At 37.1% G+C, this 20,872-nt stretch overlaps 1 protein-coding gene across 1 annotated transcript; it reads left to right on the top strand.

Moving 5' to 3' along the window:
- The first annotated feature begins 1,610 nt into the window (after nt 1-1,610).
- LOC103701664 (thioredoxin reductase NTRC) lies at nt 1,611-18,889 on the top strand. Its single transcript, XM_008783815.4, has 10 exons — nt 1,611-1,913; nt 4,755-4,968; nt 5,137-5,242; nt 5,765-6,030; nt 6,860-7,139; nt 11,559-11,666; nt 11,963-12,049; nt 12,152-12,256; nt 14,696-14,826; nt 18,643-18,889. Exons 1-10 carry the CDS (start codon nt 1,688-1,690, stop codon nt 18,701-18,703), a joined length of 1,584 nt encoding a protein of 527 aa, XP_008782037.1. The 5' UTR covers nt 1,611-1,687; the 3' UTR covers nt 18,704-18,889.
- Nucleotides 18,890-20,872: the final 1,983 nt, after the last annotated feature.

Below are 20,872 nucleotides of genomic sequence, written 5' to 3' on the forward strand. Positions count from 1 at the left end.
TTTTCTATATTTTTATGATATTTTCTTATATACCATGTCGGCAATAAATATTTTCAAAAAAAATTTCATTCTTTAGCGGCATATGTTATCGTCCTTAAAATTTCAATCTTAGCGTTTTATTCAAATATTTAGCTGCAATTATATATAACAGGTAATAAACCATGATATCTAGTAAAACATTCTCAAAAAAAAAAAAAGCACAACATAGAATTCGAACCAATGATCCTTCGTTTGAATGATAAGCCTTTAATCACCAAGGCATGTACTGTCATGATACAACAAGTTTATTGTGTTATTCACATAATTATCATTAAATAATTATTTGATGTACATTATAGTATTTCGTATTTCAATCATTACATTTACAAAAACTATTTTCTCTTTCAAGCATGGCAGATGCAAGAAAAAAAATTTATCCAAAAATGCCACAAACCTATTGTGAACCACATATCTCTGTGTTACATCCTAGCTTCTAAGAGAAATTGATTCAAGAATCGAGTGGCACTTCCTAGTGTTGGGAAATGGGGCCATACATTGCTTTATCAAGTTTACTTGCTAGATCTACTCAGCATATTGCAGTTACTATAACTTGGCTTTACCATGGTATGCTACTATGCTTTGCAAGATCTTCCAATTCTAACATTTCGGAGATCGATCGGGATAGGCAGAGAGCACAATACCAAATTTAAGTTGTTAAGTTTTGGATCCAGCCATTTATATTAATCCTTCGACCTCCTATTAATTATGTTATCTAGAAATATATTTGACATGTAATCCTAAACACTTAGTACTGTTTGTTGTAATACTAGGGAAAAATAATTTATCTATTACTATATAGACAATGAGCTCTTGAGCAAGGCGTCCATTGTCCTTGAAGTCCCATTCAATCACACATGACAATAGAAATTGGATGGATATGGGAAAATAAAAGGAAAGGCAAACACTGTGGCATGAGAAAGAAAAATGCTCAGATAGAAGAAAGCACAACCAGACTCCCAGAAAATCATCATCTCATAAAGACATGAAAAAGAAGGCAGGTGATCTTTGAAAAAACAGTAGTGTTCACTTGACTGGCTCTTTTCTTCATCTATGCCAAGACAAAAATATAGCTATCTTAATTTCTTTAATTAATTGAAAAAAATCACAATCATCCTTGTTTTCAGTCACATACCATACGGACTGTAATTGCAAAGGCATAGTTTAATATTTGTAGCAATATGTTTGCATTGTATTACACACCCCTGCCTTTGTTATCATTCCCCAAGGAGTAAAATGAAATGTAATTGTACCCAAAAAAAAGAGTGAAATGAAAATATGACAAATGAGGGGGAGAAAGGAGCAAAAAAAACATCGACAGGGGTGTATCTATCACATGAAAGAAGGATTCGATTTCCATTGCGAGTATCAACCGTTGGATCTCCCAACGCACAGATCTGAAAGCAATCCGAATACCCTCTTGCACACCTTTTAAAGCGATTAGTAGGTGATCCAACGGTGGATTCGCGCGAAGGAAGGTGAATCTTCTTTCGTGCGAACGATACAACCCCTATCTATTGACGATCTGATGATAATATTGGATGATCCCAGCGCTGCTCTCCGCCATGAAAGGATAAATATATATACATATCGACAGCCCGCACCAGCTCTTCTTCTCTACCCACGCTCTCGCCCTCTCGCCGCCGGCCGAATGGCGGTGTTTCGTGTCGGCATGGCGGCCGTCGTCTCGGCGGCGCCCTCCTCCGCCCTCCCCAACCGCCGCTCTCTCCTCCTCCGCCGGACCGCCGCCGCCGCTCCTCCTCACGGCGTCCCCCTCCGCCCTCCATCCTCCGGCGCCCCCCGCCGGGCTGCCCGCCCCGTCTTCGCTTCGCCGCCAGCCTCTTCCACGGAGGAGGTTCCCGTTTCCTCAGCTGCAGGTTATCCATTACCCCGGTCCCTCTCTTTATCTTTTACCACTTCTTGGATTTTCTTGAATTTTGGTAAGAATCATGGATTTTTTTTGTATCTCTAAATTGAGTTCATGTACTAATGTTTTGTGGTGGGGATCAGGTTGGGTATCTAGGTTGCTGCAAGTAGTGATGTTCTATGAAAAAATGATTCAAGAAACTGTTGCTTGGTGTTTTCATAAGGACTTTCTTGTGATTCTTTAATGCTTTGTTCGATGGTGGGTTGGTTGGATGTTCTGAATTTTGCATCTTGGTTCCCTCACTTTAGCGAAAAATCTAGTATTAGCAAGTGGAAGAAAAACTGGACTTTGAGTAAATAATATGCATGTACCAGGCAAGAGATTCCCATAGTTTGGTCAAGAGTAAACGAGAGTCAACCATGGTTGTGACATCCCCGTTTCTGACATCCCCGTGACCTTTTATTATATAAATTGTGCAGGTACTCTGTTTTGGAGCTAGAGTTAACAAAATTTCCATCATATCTGATTTTCTCTGTGCAATAACAATCCTTGCACTGATCATTGATGCATAGAACTTGAAATTGGAATAACTTTTAGTGAGTTTAGTCCAGTCCTTGTATTCTAGATCCAAGGCCACGGTATGAGTCTGAACTCATAGTTCATATCTGGAAGGCAGCAGCAGTCATTTAGTTTGGATGACAATCATGATGCCATCCATATATGTGCTCAAAGGCACCAGTTTTGGTACTATCTGTTTAAGAGGTGCTTTATAGTTTACAATACGTTGATTCATAACAAATATCGGTTCATGGCTGAATATGTCTTTTTTTTCATCAATTTCTCTGTTGCCTCTCACACTTCATCTTCGCTATTCAATCATAACAGGATGCTCCTTGTTGCATTCCAGTTGGAGAGTTTGTCGGTTAACCTGGCATGACAAGGCTTTTTTGCAACTCTTTTCTTGATGTCTGATGCAGTCTTCCTTTCATGCATTACATCTTTAATGTCAATTTCTAATGTAAAACTTCCATCTTGAATTCTCATGCTACTTTTTCTTTAGTATGAGGCCTTGTTCAAGTTATACACAAATCTCTGAACATGCCCTGATAACTTCATTCCCTAGCTCTTCGTCTAACCTCTCTAAATAATGTTATTGTCCTAAGATGTGTGGCTTACTGTACAGGATCTCTTACAAATTTTTGATCTTCAAGGTAGCTAGGGAAATGGACATGTCACATTGTTGTATGGGAGAACTGAAGTGCTTTCATATTTCAATTCCTCGAAAGAAATCAACATAAGTGCTTTGTCAAACATATGTCAAGTTAACCCCATTATGGAATAAAAAGCTTGTAGAGGATGGGACTTATGACCAGCAATTTCTAATGAGAACAGTTGTTGAATTGGTGTTTTGGTTGGAATCGTTTTAATCTGAGTCATTATTCTTTTCTAAGTATGTCATACTTGATCATAATTTCACTTTTCTCATAAGAACTTGGGACTGACATTGAACGTAGTCCTTAATTGAAATGAATGGTGACAGAGGGTTTAAAATGAAAGCATAGAAGATGTAAGTCACGATCGAGTTGACTGATATCTAAGATAGTGCTTGATTGGAATGACTGGTGAAAGAGGGTTTTAGGAAAAAAAAAAAAGCTAAGAATATCTATGTTATATGAAGTTATGGTTAATTTATATGTCATGGTCAAAGAAAAAGGATTCGGAACTAAGTTGGCAAGGAAAAAAGATTGTAAAAATTGGAAAAAAGGGAACTCGATATACCTAACAGTTACTAACATGAACACATGAATTAGTCAGACTATTCACCACAAGTTTCAAAAGAGCATCAATGGGATGATCTAGTATGTTGTTGATTCTACAAAATTTCAAAACTTGCTGGATTTCATGACTTTCCATTTTGCTATGCTTATTTTCATGAGCGCTTGAGTGCTTGTTATAGGCTGGATTTTGCTGATTTTTAAAAATATCTTTCATGTATGCTTCATAAATTTGTTCATTATAACACCACTTATCGTGCACATGCTTATGCAAGTGGATCCAAGAAATAATGATTTATAATCTAGGCTAGCTGCAAACTAGTAGACACAATCATAGAAAATCAAGCGTAGAACTTTAATAAGAAATAAATCTTATTTATGAAGAGAGTTCATTCAGAACTCCATCTCTTATGAGCAAGGAGAATAATTTAGGTGGGAGTCCACCTCTTGTGAGTTACTCAGGAACCGGCTCGAGATAGTTAGAAGGAATCCAATCTGTTGAGAGTAAAATGTTATAGGGGAAATTTTGGGAGGATGGTATTTTGAAAATAGGGATTGTGTGTTAATGTGCGAGGTGAAACTTCCCTATTTTCAAAATACCATCCTCCCAAAATTTCCCCTATAACAGATTGTAACATTATATGGATATTTTGGGAGGGACATATTTTGAGTAGGAGGTAATTTTGTTGAGAATAAAAGATTATAAGGATGTTTTGAGAGGGGGGTATTTTTGAGAACAGGAAAGTTCTTGCCATATTGACACACTTATATAGTTTTAGGAATGTGTGAATTAGCTCTTTTGAGCTTGTCAGTCCATTGCTCATGTAATTCCTTTTGGCAAGCTGAAAGCCATGCTATTATATTTAACTTAAGCATCATTGATTATTGTTTTACATTCGAAATTGCATTTGTAAGCACATATCCCAAATCTATTTTTATAAAATTGCTTTGTAAAGAAGTTCAAACTTCATAACAATTTCGTTCTGCTGATCAACTTATAGATCTACTGTTAGTGGCATGTTATTTGTTAAATTCTTGAAAGCTAGTGAAATAGTTCTTTATCTATATTCTTGCAGTTCCTTCTAGTGGAATCGAGAATTTGGTGATCATAGGGTCTGGTCCAGCTGGATACACTGCAGCAATTTACGCAGCTCGTGCAAATTTGAAGCCACTTGTGTTTGAAGGGTATCAAATGGGTGGTGTTCCAGGAGGGCAGTTGATGACTACCACCGACGTCGAAAACTTTCCTGGATTTCCAGATGGCATAAGTGGTCCTGATTTGATGGATAGGTAATAAAACACTTTTGCTATTCGTATGCTCAATTGTTTCTTCTCTTTCTCTTGTTTCTCATTGTACATGGAGTTGCACATTTGTGTATAGAGTTGCTTATCAACTGCATCCAACTAGCGGTTAAAGTTCTTTCCTTATTCAATATCTTGCAATTATATATTGACTAGGATGCGTCGTCAAGCTGAGCGTTGGGGTGCAGAACTTTTTCAGGAAGATGTTGAATTTGTTGACGTGAAGAGCAGTCCATTTACCATCCGGAGTAGTGAGCGTGAGGTGATATTTTGTAGTCATACTTATATATATCTGTGTGCGTGTGTGTGCTCACATGTGTCTGCTTGCATTTCTGAAGGGACAATTTAAAAAAAAAACTTCACCATATAATAACTGCTTTTAAAATCAGCTAAGATGGAGATCAGCCAAAATAAGCTATTTTGAGATATTAATGTCCCTATTTTTGTTTTATTTAATGATTCTCCTTAAGCAGCATGTAGTGTATTATGAAGCCATTCCATCTATACAAATAATACAACGAAAATTTGAATGTTAACCTTAACTGGACAACTATGTGCTTGATAAAGTCTAACACGATAATTTGAGACAAGTGGAATCTGATAACAAAAAATGCAAAATTTATTGCCTTTTTCATGAAATATGTCCATCATTGGAAGGCATTTTAGATGTTAGAAGAGGATGTGAATGCAAAACAAAAATCTGCTTTTGTTGTTAATACAATAAGCTCTTTTCAATTAAGTTTCTATTTTAATATGGCTAGTTGTTTCAATTTGTATATTTTAGGTAAAGTGCAACAGTCTTATTATAGCAACTGGAGCAACTGCTAAAAGGCTTAGGTTGCCTCGTGAAGATGAATTTTGGAGTAGAGGAATAAGTGCTTGTGCAATATGTGATGGAGCATCTCCACTATTTAAAGGGCAAGTTCTTGCAGTTGTTGGAGGAGGTGATACAGCGACTGAGGAAGCATTATATTTGACCAAATATGCTCGTCATGTACACTTGCTTGTTCGTAGAAACCAGCTACGAGCATCAAAAGCAATGCAAGACAGGTAAATTTTCTGTGCATTTTTTCTAACATTTGTTATTCTGATGTTTGTTATAACCTTTATCTTTGTTATTGACAACAAATATGGGCATTACTAATAAACTTCAACTATTGGGTAATTATATTAGAATAAGAATGTCTTTCTGGAGAAAATAGTATCTTTTGCATAGCATCACATCTGATACCTTGAGTTGCCACTTTAACAAGTTAATAAGCATAGAATTGTGCAGACCTACTATCTGAGATTCATCTGAGATCTCCATTTTCTCTGGTTACAGTTTTATCATGTATATAAATCCTCCACTTTTGTTTTCTCTGTTTATTGTCTATACTGTTAAAGAGCCAATTCCTTTTCAAGGTTTCATGAATGGAGTGCCACCTAAGAAATTAGATATCTAGTTCCCTAACTGTAACAAGTTGATGATCATGGTATCTTATAGTTTGTTCTATGGATCTTATCTTAGCCATTTCCGGCCATTAAGATCTTTTTGTAGGTGCCTCATAATGTATTATATACAATAAAACATGTAAAGGCATTAATTCTTATATATTAAATATTTATTAATGTGAAGAAGTTTTGGGTCTACATTTTGAGATCAGGAATTCCAACAGTGTTAAAGTTTTGAAAAGAAGATTGACTCAGGTCAATAGTTCGGTTGTGTGGAATTCGAGGTTAGGGATACAAAACATTGTGTTCTATCTAGATTAATTTAAAACAACTGTTCTAAAGGCACTTGTATATTATTGCAAATCAATTGTATAAGTATTGATGATGATACAAGTTCAACTCCTTGAATGTTTTTTTAACAGGTTGATTCTGGCGAATGTTTCAGAGTATTCAACAATCCAAATATTACAGTGCACTTCAATACAGAAGCTATGGATGCCGTCAGCAATAACAAAGGCCAGATGTCAGGCATTTTAGTAAAAAGAGTTGATACTGGAGAGGATTCAATCCTAGAGGTAAAAGGTCTCTTTTATGGAATAGGACATACACCAAACAGCTGGTTGTTAGAAGGTCAAGTTGAACTTGATAACTCGGGCTACATCTTAGTCAAAGAAGGGACAGCAAAAACTTCAGTTGAAGGTGTCTTTGCTGCTGGTGATGTACAGGTACTGCTCAGCAGATTGTCACTACATTCTTGTAATTATTAATTTTCTTAGTATTGATGTTTGTAGGTCCATTATTATTTTTGAAAGCAAGGTTTTCCATACATGTCGTTACTCTTGCGTACCGACTGTACCATACCGGTACCAAATTGGTATGCAATGTGGAAGACATATCGACACTCGGTATGCCAAATCAGCCCCCATACTAGGTGTACCAACACTATAATAGGATGGCACCGGTACGGGATTCGGTACCGAGACGATGAACCTTGCTTGACAGCATTTTCCACATAGATGTTAAGGTAGATCATGTGAGGGCAAGTTGCTTACCATCCTTGATTTTTGTTTCTGTGACTTCATGTACATTTGCATGTGGAGGCCTCTTTTCTTATGTATCTTTCAGAATATGTTGAAGTCCGATTTCATCATTTCTTTCCAATAAATTTTTTAAATTTTTTATTTGTTTTCTAGTTGTTCTCTGACTCTTTAGTTATCGTGATATTTTTTAAATTGAAATAACTAAAGTCAAATGAATATATATGAGTTCTAAATTTTCTGAAAGAAACTGTCATAATCATGATTGTCATCATCATCATCATTATTTTGATCCATTTCCTATCAAATTGGATTCAGCTATGGAGCAAATCTCTAAGTTGAGAAGTATCTAATTATGTTTATTAGAAAGAATTCTATCAAAAATGTTAAGTCTTTCCTTAATATCTAGATTGATCTTCTTTTTCATGGGGTATCTAAGACAGCTTATAAGTATTTAAATCTTCTACACATATTGTTATGCTTAAGTGGAAGTTTGCAAGCGGTTGTTTGCTTTAATACATGCCTCACTGCCAAAGGGAAGTTTATAATCCCTCCCTGAGTCAACATAAGTATGCAGATTGCCATTTGTGGATATGATTCTCAATAGTAGTACAAATATACGTGATAACTAGGATCATAGTAACTAAAATCTTTAATTTTACCAACAACATGAATACAATTTGGTTTTCCTTAAATTATGTAGAACAACATGGTTTTTAATCTTTAACCGCACATTTTTAACTAGACAAATAATCAATTCATTATAGGTGTCCTTTTTTCTTTCTTTATCTCTCTCTTTCTTTCTCTCTCTCTCTCTCTCTCTCTCTCTCTCTCGTTTTTGTGTGTGCATGGGCGTGTTTGTAGTTTGCTTTCCTAGCCAACTGCCCTCGCACGCATGCACTTTTTTTTTTAAATGATGGGCGGATGGGTGGGTTGGGTGTAATGACCTGGGACCTCATCTAGTGTATAGCTGATGTGGGACTAGACACACGCCTGCACAAGTTTTCACATGCTTCTCTTGTTTAAGCCTAGGCATCCTCGCCATGCTAAGAATCCAAATCTATATAAGTCCAATCATAAGTATCGTAAATTCGTTGTAAACACTACGATCAGCCTGTGGTCAGCCCAAATAGGCCCATATTGCAGTGTCCTCTAGTCCACATGGGACATGGGCTAGGTCCGCTCTGATATTATGCGTAATGATCTAGGACCGCACTCAAAAATACTAGCCAGAGGTTGTTATTTGAGTTTCTTGGTTCCATATAAGTATCCAAGATCTACCCCGTGCATAGCCGATTTGGGACCAAAGATATGTCTGCATAGGTCCTCACTTTGGGGGTGTGTACATAGTTGAGATCGTATTATTGCCAACTTACATGTTCAACACTTTGCTGCATGATTGCTTCATGCTGGAGCATTTTGATTTTTCTTTTACGTGCTTAGAACAACATTAGTAGAGAAAGAAATGCTACTTTAACAAGGGTCGAGGTCAATGGGATTTAACATGGAAAGGACATGCTCCTTTTCTTTGCTAGATTATTCTGCTTTTATGGACCTTGTTCAAACTTACATCTGATGTTGTACCTGCAGTTATCATATTTTGAATGAAAGTTGCAGTTTAACATATATATATATATATTGTGTCTATATATATATATATTGTGTGTATATATATATATATATTGTATATATATATATATATATTGAGAGGACCAAATAATGAGTGCAGGTGACTATGAATTGTGAAATGTGCGAGAAAAAAGAAGTTGCAAAGCTTGGTTCATGTATGATTTAACTTTCTATAGAAATAGATGATGCAAAAAAAAAAGTAGACAAAAGTGATGGATCGTACATGGGATAAGGCTAGTCCATGATTGTTCTTGCTAATAATTAGTGGGACAGATTGCACCATGAACCATGATGCTTGAGTAACTCTTGTTTTATGAATTAGATCCTTGCAAGGATCTGTACTGATTAGATATCTATATTTTACAGGCTGCAATCAGATCCACTTGACCTCAAACCATGGTATGCCGTATTGTACTATATCGGACAGTACCAAACGTACCGTATCTTACCGGTTCGGTATCGGTACCGGTACAGATGGCGTACTGACCCTCGGTATGCCAAAAAAAGTCCGTACCGTACCGTACCGATACTATGCTAGTGTGGCACCGGTACGGATACGGCGAACCTTGCCTCAAACCAAACCTTTATGGAAGCTATTGTCTATAAATTTGGCTTTGGATTTGGTTTATTTGTAACTTTCTGGAGATTTGGGCTAAAACTTGGAAATTTAAAGAAATAAAACAGGAAACCTAAACAAGTCATCAAGATTTTTTTTTTTTATAATCATTATGCATAGATATATTTTACGATGCAGGGAGTCTTTTAAATTAACAGTATTGCTTGTGTATGTTATGACAATTTGGTATACTACCAAGAGGAAGTTAGTTTATATTAGTGATGTTATGAATTTAGAGGTATGCATGATGAAAGATAAATGATGCAATTATATAATGAATCAAAATTTTGAATTAGGCCAAATTAGTTTCCTTTTCAGAAACACTGTTTGCTCTGGATAACTTTTAATCATGATGAGCGAAGACATGATATTGATATTTAGATATTTGTCATTTTGCAATAGCAGAAGTTAAGGTTATGGTACTCATCAGTGCAAAGATATTAATATATGGAATTGCATAAATATGTAAAATGCAAACTAAGACACACAAAACATACACTATGTAAAATGTGAATGAATATGCACGCAGAAATTTATATTTATGTTTGTATGATGTCGTTCTTTTTTTGGTTAATGTTCTTTCGTTTTTATCAAGAGAATTGTTCTTATTCGCATTCATTAGCATGTTTACGAGTCATGAAACATGATACTAAATATTTATCAATAAATCCTTAAGACTTGCATTCATGTTAAGTTCAATATGAGCTTGTAAATTTGCATAAACAAACTCTTAAGTTAGACTTTTTTCTTGGTACGATACTTTTAGATGTGTAACTTCAAAAAAAAAAAGCTCTTTGACAATTACATGATACGCATATCAATCCATGCACTACTGTTTGTCGAGGATCATTAATGACAGAGGAACACAGTAAAAAATAATTGTATCGTGTCTCTGGTGATGCCACTATCTGCTTTATGGACTTTGTTCATCTGTCAACCAATTCCTCTGCTTTGACAAACAATATCCGGCATCCTTACCTCCCTCGATATTATTAACTGGACTGACTTCATATTTGTTTTAACTCAGTTCTGGATGATTCATTTGGATCCATCTTTCTTCTGCAGTTAATCCACAACATATTCTCATCTCTTTTCCACAGCACATATAATCTTGATTGGAGTTGGAGTTCTGCTAGTTGCAATGGAAGTTCTTTCTATTTTGGGCCTTATGTGTCCATAACCATAGCCATAAACTTCAAAAGTTTTTCCACCTGTTTGGGGTTGGATATTGAGTTTGGATCCAATTCATAGTTTGTCATGCTTTTTACAATGGGCTGTCTACTAAGCATCAACTCTATCTTTTCATCCTGTCTTCAGACCTTCATTGGTGGCGTTTCCTTAAATGTCCGTGCTATTAGGATTTTAACAATAGAAACTAAGATTCGCCGTCTCGATACCGGATCCTGTACTGGTAGATTTTAACAATAGAAACTAAGATTCGCCGTCTCGATACTGGATCCCGTACTGGTACTATCTTATTGTAGTGTCGGTATGCGGTATGGTACAAGATGGCGAGGCGTACTAAGTGTTGGTATGGTTTGGGATTGCATACGGGTTCGATACCGGTACCGACCGGTATGGCAAACCTTGATGGAAACAAAATGGCATCCTTGATGGTATTTCAGGTTATTTATGTGTAGGTTGAAGGACCTTAACCACCCAATTATTAAAATTTTGTCCCGCATTGTGATTTTAAACTAAGGAAGAGGGTATGACTAATACTAACTGTCCATATCAATCCTTAGTTTTTTTGTTTCCAAAATATTTTATTCATGATTTCCATTGTCCAGAAGAACTACCTACATTTTGTTCTTAAATAATCAGTTTTCATGATCCTTACAATTAATGGATGATGCTGATAGGATCATGAATGGAGGCAAGCGATAACTGCTGCTGGAACTGGATGCACTGCTGCTTTATCAGTGGAGAGATACCTAGCTTCCAATAATCTCCTTATTGAATTTCACCAGGTAAATCTGTCACTTTCTGAGATTGATTTTGCACCATCATTTCATGTTTGTAATATTTAAGGTAGAACCGGTCAATCTATTTGGTTAAAGATGATTCATCCAAATTGGATACTGGGTTACTGGTAATTACTGCAACATTTGAAATTATTGGTGATTTCCCCGCCAGTTTTGCTTCTGGCTTTTAATAAACTTTTTGGTAATTGCTTTTGATGTCCCATAGGTTTTGTATCAAAAGAGATGTTTTTCTGGTATAAAGCGTATTGTTTTTCTTGTAACTTCTTTTTTCCTCCCAACAGCCTGTAGCTGAAGAGGTAAAGAAGGAAATTACAGACAGGGATGTAGAAATGGGTTTTGACATAGCGCGTACAAAGCACAAGGGCCAGGTATATATAAAGCAGGACTTCTGCATATCTGATTGGGTCTGAGGTTATCACTGGTGGCCAATCGGTGGCATTAACTTTGAGCTGTTTTTTTTTTTGTTGCAGTATGCACTTAGGAAATTGTACCATGAAAGCCCAAGGCTAATATGTGTTTTATACACTGCACCAACATGTGGTCCTTGTAGGACTTTAAAACCAATTTTAGGCAAGGTATTATTATATGATGTTCCATTAATATGATTCAAATAGTATGTTATCTGTGTATAATACTTTGCATTGATATCACGCCCTTACAGATGCACTTGTGCTTTACAGAATCTGATTTTCCATTTCATTTCTGTTGTCATATTCTCTATCATGTTGTCCATCTTCAAACTTCGTCTCCTAAATGGATGCTGTGTAAATAAAAAAACAAGTGCTAAAGCTCTCGACTCTCATGTTTTAATGACGAAGGACCTGATGTTGGTGAGCCAATTGCCAATCCAGATAGATATTGTAGGCTTCTATGCCTGCTTAGAGGAATCAGTGTTGCTTCTCCTTTCTATCAGTATATGCACTCTTTGTGATAAAAAGTGATATGTAAAATGGTTGTATATAGAAATTTTCAGCAAAAGAATGTTCTGTTGATAATCTGGTTTTGTAATCTTTTGAAATGCATTTTTGGTCATGCTTTTCAATGAGGTAGACCCTTCTTCTGCTATCTGTCAGCTGGCCCTAATCAGGGATTCTGCAACTCTAACTTATCAGAAATTCTGTTGTGTATTTCATGTAATTAAGAGCGACAACTCTATCAGTTTTAAGAAGATGGAATCGAATTTATTCATTTTTGTTCATGAACATGTAGTCATTTCTACAAACTCAGTGGCTTATATAATGCTGGTAGAATCACCATGTTTTTAAAGCTTATACAAGAACTCGACATTTATTAGTGCAAATTAAATAATGGTGAAAAAACTAAAGCAAACTTGGTGGGTACAGTATATTTTCTGCACATTAGCACAGTTGAGATTCCCCCATGTCATAATGACTTGGATCCTTAAATTGCATCAATCATGATAGTCTTATTCCAATGGCCTGTTTGTAAGAATGCAATTATTAATGAGTTCCCCCCGCCCCCTTTTTCTCTAAAATATATTGGATGATCCAAATTGAAAGTTGAACTTGCAAACTTGCTATACTTGGTATCGGTAGTTCCAACATGAGAGGGAGTTATATGGACTTATTCTATGTGGCATTTTGTTTCTTTTCTTTATTTTTGTTATCCAAAAGGGTTAAATTATGTTACCAGACCTACTGACATGTCCTTGAGCCATTGCATTTTATTGTTTATTGAGAAAAATAGCCATGTATTGTTGGACACTAATGTGCAGCCAAAAACTTACTCAAAATAGTATCCCTGGGACACCCTAATGGTTAGGATTGGGGAATTTGCTGTTGGATTTCTTGTCTGTTCTACCCCAGGTCTCTCCTCTCGCCTCTTTTTGTTATTTTTATCTTTTATCTTCCTTTTTCTCTCACTTACAATCAGCCACATATTTTATATATATCGAGGCATTAGTTTTATCTTCTTTTCTTTTTTCTGTCTATTAGTTGTTGCATGTATATCTTAATTTTGCTAGGGGACATGTTTTTTTTTCAAGTTTTGACTTTGCAATTAAGTCAATGATGAAATTCTCTTTTGAGCTATTGAGTCACCACAGGTTATCAAAGAGACCTTTGGTCATCCTTAAGTTGATTCCTTATCTTTCATTTTCTCATCCCTTCCTTTTTTGTTTTTGATCCGAATGGTGCCAGCTGATCTCAGCAGCCTTCAAAATTCAAATTTTCCTTTTCTTCTTGTCGGTGAGATCACCATGGTTTACATGGTAGATCCCTTGTGTTCGTGCTCTTCCCTGCACATTAATACACAATTGCCATGACGAGAAGACATTTCATGTTAATATATGAACTTTAATATGATTGTTTTTCAAAAATATGATGTGAAAAGTCCATGAATATGTTGATTCTTGTTGCCCTTTGCAAGTATGTGATTGTTCCTAAAGTATGTACTCACCTATGGAAGCAAAATCAGTCAGGTGCTTTCCGGAATTAAAGCTATTCTTTTAAGTTGGACAAATTATCTACAGTGATCAACTAGTTTTATGGTGTGTTGGAGAAAAACAGGGAGAAGTACATTGCATCTTTTCAGGGTATAGGTTATATTCCAAGATAGATGATTCATGATTGAGAACAAGACAGTGCCATAGTTATGGATCACTACTGCTGCAAGCCAAACCCCAATGTTGCATTCATAAAGCTCGATGGTGGATATAGGCAATGTGCTACAGCACATAGTTGTGTTGAATCATTGTGGTTGAAGTATGTTTTATTAGGAGATTCCAAATTAATATGCATTTAAGCTGTATGGGGACAATAGGTAGCATGCCATATTGCCAATATTCTGGATGCTAAGTTTTTGAATGAAATATGTTGAGGTTATTTTTATTTTGTCAGGAAATACGGATTAAAGTGCTTATGCCTTCATTTCATCAAGTTGATGGGAGATTGCTCCAACTTTTTTCTTTCTATATATTTATGTAAATTTCAGCTTACATGGTATGATATTTGTTTTGTTAGTATGACTAAACAGGAAGCTTTCTTTCCTGGCAGGTGATAGATGAATTTGATCAGAATGTACACTTTGTTGAAATTGACATTGAGGAAGATCCTGAAATTGCAGAAGCAGCAGGAATTATGGGAACACCTTGTGTGCAATTTTTCAAACATAAGGAAATGCTCAAGTGAGGCTGCTTCCTTTTAGGATTTTGTTAGCTCAACTACATATAAATTTATTTCATTTATTCATGCTTGTGTGCATCTGCTGTCTCGCTGCCACCTATGAAACATGTACAGTAGAGCTTCTTTATCTTCAGGAAGCTTTTGCTTCATTTACATAGGATCACAAGTGTTGTAATAGTTAAGTTGGTACAGCATCTGAATTTGATCAAGTAATTAAGGATTTACCGTCATGGAATGTCTTTGTAAAGAGCATGTGAAAGCTGACATCTCAATACCCAAAAGAGTTTCACTGGAAAGACTCATCCCTTTGTTTGCCCATAGGATGTATAGCATTGCATCACTCTACATCTGCTATATTCATGTTACAGATTTTAGGTGCCAAAATTTAGTGATATGAGAAAGATCTCAAAATGATAGCATATGTAAAATGTTGCCTTGAATGGAAATGGTGACAAGATATGACACATAAAGCTGAAGAATTGGATAGCTGCTTTCTGTTTTTTTTGATAGAAGAGACCTGTAGGCAACAAAGAGGGGTAGCTCTCCCCCAAATGACCCTAGCTCCCTAAACCTTGCAGAAGATTGGGTTTGATCCTAGATCATTTGGTACCACCATCAAAGACTTTACTAGCTTGGTAAGCTGGCACTTTCGTTGGTTATTTCTTGGTTGCTTTTGAAATTTACACATTCTTTTGGGACAATTTTGTTTATCTATGATCTTGTGGTTAGTTTACAACATTCTTGTATGAAGGTTTTAAATCCTATGGGACGGGGTTGTCCCGGTCAAGGAATGCTGAACTGGCCTGTACCGGCTGGTTCAGCCCGTACCGAACCGGTCCAGTTCTGCGTTAAAAAACGGTACGGGCCGGTTGTCCCGGTCAAGGAATGCTGAACTGGCCCGTACCAGCTGGTTCAGCCCGTACCAAACCGGTCCGGTTCTGCGTTAAAAAACGGTACGGGCCTGTATCGGCCCGTACCGGCTAGGCCAAATTTTTTTGGCTTTTGGAGACCGAACTAGTGATATCGGTTTGGTACTGGTTCGAATCGGTCCGGTGGCCGACTGGTATGCCTACTGATACCGGTTCGGCGATCCTTGGTTCTGGTTCTCTTATGGGGCACGCCGTTGTCTTACTTTATTCCAACACTTGGGACAAGGGATGTCCCAAGATATACCGATTAGAATGTTGGGATAATGGCAGGATGGTCGGACACTCAGGATAGTACCCCATCTCGATGTCTCGTGGGATGTCCAATCGGGACTTGAGTCCTTGGTTTGTATATATCATGGGCTGATATTTAAGGCTTTTAGCCTTAACTATTTTACATGAAATCTAAGATTCTTGATTTCAATTGTGCAAGAACCTTTTAGTTTAGATGGACATGTGATAACTAAACTTGTGCATCCATTGGTTTGAGCTAGGTTCATGCTGGGCCATTAATCCATATTGACGTCAAATCTTTAGGCCCGAGCCTAAGCTCGGTGGCAATAAGCCAGTAGTCGTGAGCTTGACCTGGTTGGGCTTGACCTCCATGACCCAAGTCTGCCATAACGGCAATTATCCTGGTGTAGTTGGAGAGAGAGTGTGGAAGGAAACAAGGGAAGAGGATGAGGGAGGTTGGGAGAGTGGGGGGGGAGGGGGAGAGGGTGTAGAGGAGTCGCCGGCTGTAGAGTTGGGGTGGAGAGAGAGAGAGGAGGAGGATAATGTTGATTGTGGGGAGAGGGAGAGAGAGCAGAGGGAGAGGGAGCAATAGTGGCAGCGAAGCATAGAGGTGCGGTAGTGCATGAGAGAGAGACAATGTCCACTGAGAAGGGGGGGAGCCAAGGAGGGTTATTAGATTTAGGATTTCTCTCTCTCCTTTCTTTTTCTTTTCTATTTTCACTTTGTAAATTTTATGTAGTATTATTTTATATATGAATTGATATATAAAAGATTCAGACTGGGCCAGGTTAAAAAATAGCAAGCCTGAGCATGACTCGATTTTATTCGGGCTTGGAGAATTGAGTCTTGGCACAAACCACTGGGCTGAAAACTTGAGCTTGAGCTCGGCAAAAATTGGGCCATGGCGAATCTACACAAGCCTAGCTTTAATCTGAAGAAGGCATGCTTTATAAGGAAAACACTGAAGAATCCAAGTCTAAAATAGCCTAATCCTTTTAAAAATGTGCAACCTTCTATCAAATTTCTTGCATGCTTGTGAGTTCAAATTTTCAAGCAAGTCTTATCAAGTATTTGATTTCTCACAGGTTAAGAATTTTGCTTTTGCTCCTTGAATATATGTAAGCTCTGATAATAAGTCCTTATCTAGGTGCATGAAATCTTGAATTAGGATGCTAAGTGGTGTGGGAACCTAGAATTATAAGAGTATTTTTTATAGATTGACCAAATCTCTCCATGTTCTTTTTGTTGGATGTCTGTAATAGGGCTGTGAATGGGCTGCAACCTGAATGGTCCGAAGCCCCGACCCTGCAAAAACTGGCCTTAGGCTCAGGTGTTAGGGCCATGAGTCAGGCTTGGGCCTGGATACAATTGTCAAAATAATTTTCGGCTCGGCCCAGGCTGCAAGTTTGCTAAGAAAATCGTAGAGCCCCAATTTGAGTCTGGCTTGGCCCAGAAAAAAAATCCGGAGTCTGGTCATGCTTGGGCCTGATAACTGAGCTGGACTCTGGCTGGAGATTTGAATATCGGGCTTGCTTCTGGCCTAGGTCTGACCTGGCTTGTGGACAAGCCTAATCCGTACATGCTTGCAAGTTCTTGGTCGCAACATAGTAGGTTAGAGAACCTAAAGAAAACCTATGGAAATGCAGTCAAAACATAATATCTTATTAGGAGGATTTGAGCTCGAACTCTATTAGTTGAAAAAACATGATGCATTCTTTAAACTGAAGAAGCATCATAGCTGGTTATGACCTATGACATTTTTAATGCCAATAGTGTTGGAGGTTGCTGACCATTCATTAGTGGTTGCAAAATGGTCAATTTAGTTCCTTCTGATGACGTTGGATTTAAATTTTTGTTTCTTTGATTGTTTCCCATCCCTGTAGCTGCAATATGCAAACAATGTAAATAAATCAAAGTGACCTTAGTTTCTGCCGAAGCAGCTGGCATGGCTAAAATTTTGAATAGAAATACAAATGCTTTTTTTAATAAAAGAGGCTTCTTATTATTTAGGAGAAAGTTAAGCTTATAATAATTCAGGTAGGCTCAAAGTCTTAGACATGGAGAGTTTTGACGTTTTGAGGGGAGGCTTTTTATTTTGATTTGAAGATTTTGTGAAGAATTGGAACTCTTGATTGAAGTTGTGAGAAAGATCTTACAGTCTTTGTTAGGACTTAGGACAATATGAAGATAAATGAATGGTGGGTTATGGCTATGCCAAAGGTACGGGACAAACCAGCTACTATCCTTTCCAATAAAAGGAAGGTGTTACCCAATGTTAATAATGCGTTTTTTAAAATGAGCAGCTCCAATTGGAGGGAACAACAAATCAGTTAATTTCTGGTACGATTCCATCCCATATGTAACTATGCCATATGTTTCCTAGCATTCACACAAAAGCGTATGGTTGTATACATCTTGCCTTTATGCACAAGAAACATTATATCATTCGAAGTTTCATTCTTCTTTGTGTTTCTTTTTAGCAATTTATACCTTGACAACTGATGTTCTGAAAATGCAGCATCAATATTATGCGTTCAATTCCTTATTTATGTCAAACTGATTCTCATAGTAAATAATATGAGCCTGGAGTTTTGAGAAACCTTATGTAACTTTTTTGTATGTTATGCTGCTCATCCTGTTAGTCCTTGGACATTGCAGGACTGTATCTGGTGTGAAAATGAAGAAAGAATACAGAGAATTTATTGAGGCAAACAAATGAACGGAGCTGTGTATCTGTGCTTAATAATTTTTACATCCATGTTTTGATCTTTCATGCTACCATTTGAAATGGCCAATTTTTACTATTTTTTCCAGATCTAAATATGTATATTTAATTATTTATAAAGAAGTATTAGATATATCAGCTTGAAAATTTCCTCATTTGCTAAGGAAATTCTGTTGCAAATCTGGTTCAGAAATCACGTGCATCGATCGTCTTACTGCCTGCAGGAATTGTTACCTGGTCTTTTCCTCTTCTTTAAGGTGCAAATAAAATTGCCATATCAATATTATATTTACCATGCAAATATCATATTGCTCCAATGAAAATTATGAACAATAATCAGATATTGCTTTCTTCTCAACTTTTATATGCTTATATGCTACGAGGGAATAATCAGCTGAGTTGATGCCTGCTTTCATATCTCCCATAATCTCTTAGTTTGTGGTCCATGGTTAGTTTCTCTTTTATTATTTTTTTCCTCGATGAACTTGTTGACATCAATTGCACAGGCAAATTATGGTTAAGATTGGATCTTCGGACTTCAGAGGTTCAAAAACTAGATTTTTTTCCCCCTTTTTCCTGAACAAGGTATGCCACCAATATGACTCTCTCTTTCTACATATATATATATATATATATATATATATATATATAGAGAGAGAGAGAGAGAGAGAGAGAGAGAGAGAGAGCATGCATGCAGGACTAAAGTTGAAGCTATTCTTGAGACTTAAACATTACACACACACCCCCCCACAAAAAAAAAGGGAAGCGTCCTCTTGTAGCTTCCGGAATTGTCATCCCAGGTCCTTGGCCTCCCTTTGGAGCACAGAGAAAACAGAATACTGCCTGCCATCATGTATTAACTGTAGGTAGCCGTTCTATTGTTTCATGCTGTTCGTTTTTCCAAAATCAGCCCAAGGATGTCTTGGAAGAAATGAATATTTGCCTTCTCTCAAAGACAACTTCTGTAGTTTGCCAAAGAGACCAAATTTTTGAAAATGCAAGTGGTGTAAGTGGTGAAGATTATGACATAATGGATTAGGGTGCTGTATTTTAGATATTAAATTGTATGACGGATATGAGGCCCCAGATTCCTCTTTTCAAAAATTTTCTCTCTTTTTTATTGAAAGGAAGAGGCCTCGATTGCACGCTGACGGTTTTCTATTCTGCTCGATGAAAAGGATCAGTATAGGGAAGCCAATGAAGCAGCTCATTGGCTCTTCAAAGAAAGTTTATATTCTCCTGCCATAGGTGGTGACTGTGCAGAAGCTCTGTCCAACTTTGTCCATAGTGATATTAGTGCTGTTGATTTTCCTGCATCACTAACGTAGTTGTTGGGTAAAGAAAATAGAGGGATGAAGAAATAAGCATTTATTTCTAGTTGCTACACCTCTCTCGTCCCCTGCCACAACTGAGGAAGGTAACAATTAGATCTGATCATGGGCTGGGCCTCGGGCCCGGACTCTATTCATTTTTAATCGAACTTCGGACCGGGCTATATAAAATTTGATTTTTTTTTTTTTTTGTGTGTTCAAGCCCGGCCCGAACACACTAAGTTGCAGAATACGATTCCAAGACTGTGACACCGACAATTACCTTCATAGCTGGAAATTTTGGGTTTCAAAAAGAAACTGGCTTCCACTGATTCTTGACACCATTTCCTCCTCATCTTTCTGATCACCCTCACTGGATTATGAAAAAAAAAAAAAAGACAGATGTTCAGATTGTTAACTCGCTCAGTTGGTAAAGTTGCTAAAGTAACGACAGCAGCCTGGGTTGGAATCCTGGCAATTATCTCCTAATTCAATCAAATCGATGGAAGCAATAAATTCTATGCGCGGATATTAATGAAAAAAAAAATGCCGATTTTTTTTATATTTATATGTTTATATTAATCATATATATTTTATATGTGACTGCATGCATGTGTTTATTGGTGTGGGCAAGTTCGTATTCAAAGTTCATGCATGGGAAGTGGGGATCAGTTGTCACGTTAAATCCAGCAATCATAATAGACCTGAAACACTGAAATGCCGTAACCTTCCATTTCCAACCCACCATTTTGTCCTCAAAATCCAACGGTTTACGGACGACCGTCGCACCTCAGCCTGATCGTCCTGGCGAGGCGACAATTCAACCCAACCCGCACCCAAAAAACCGGGACAT

The sequence above is a fragment of the Phoenix dactylifera genome, chromosome 13 (assembly GCF_009389715.1).
Source record: "Phoenix dactylifera cultivar Barhee BC4 chromosome 13, palm_55x_up_171113_PBpolish2nd_filt_p, whole genome shotgun sequence".
Lineage (NCBI taxonomy): Eukaryota > Viridiplantae > Streptophyta > Magnoliopsida > Arecales > Arecaceae > Phoenix > Phoenix dactylifera.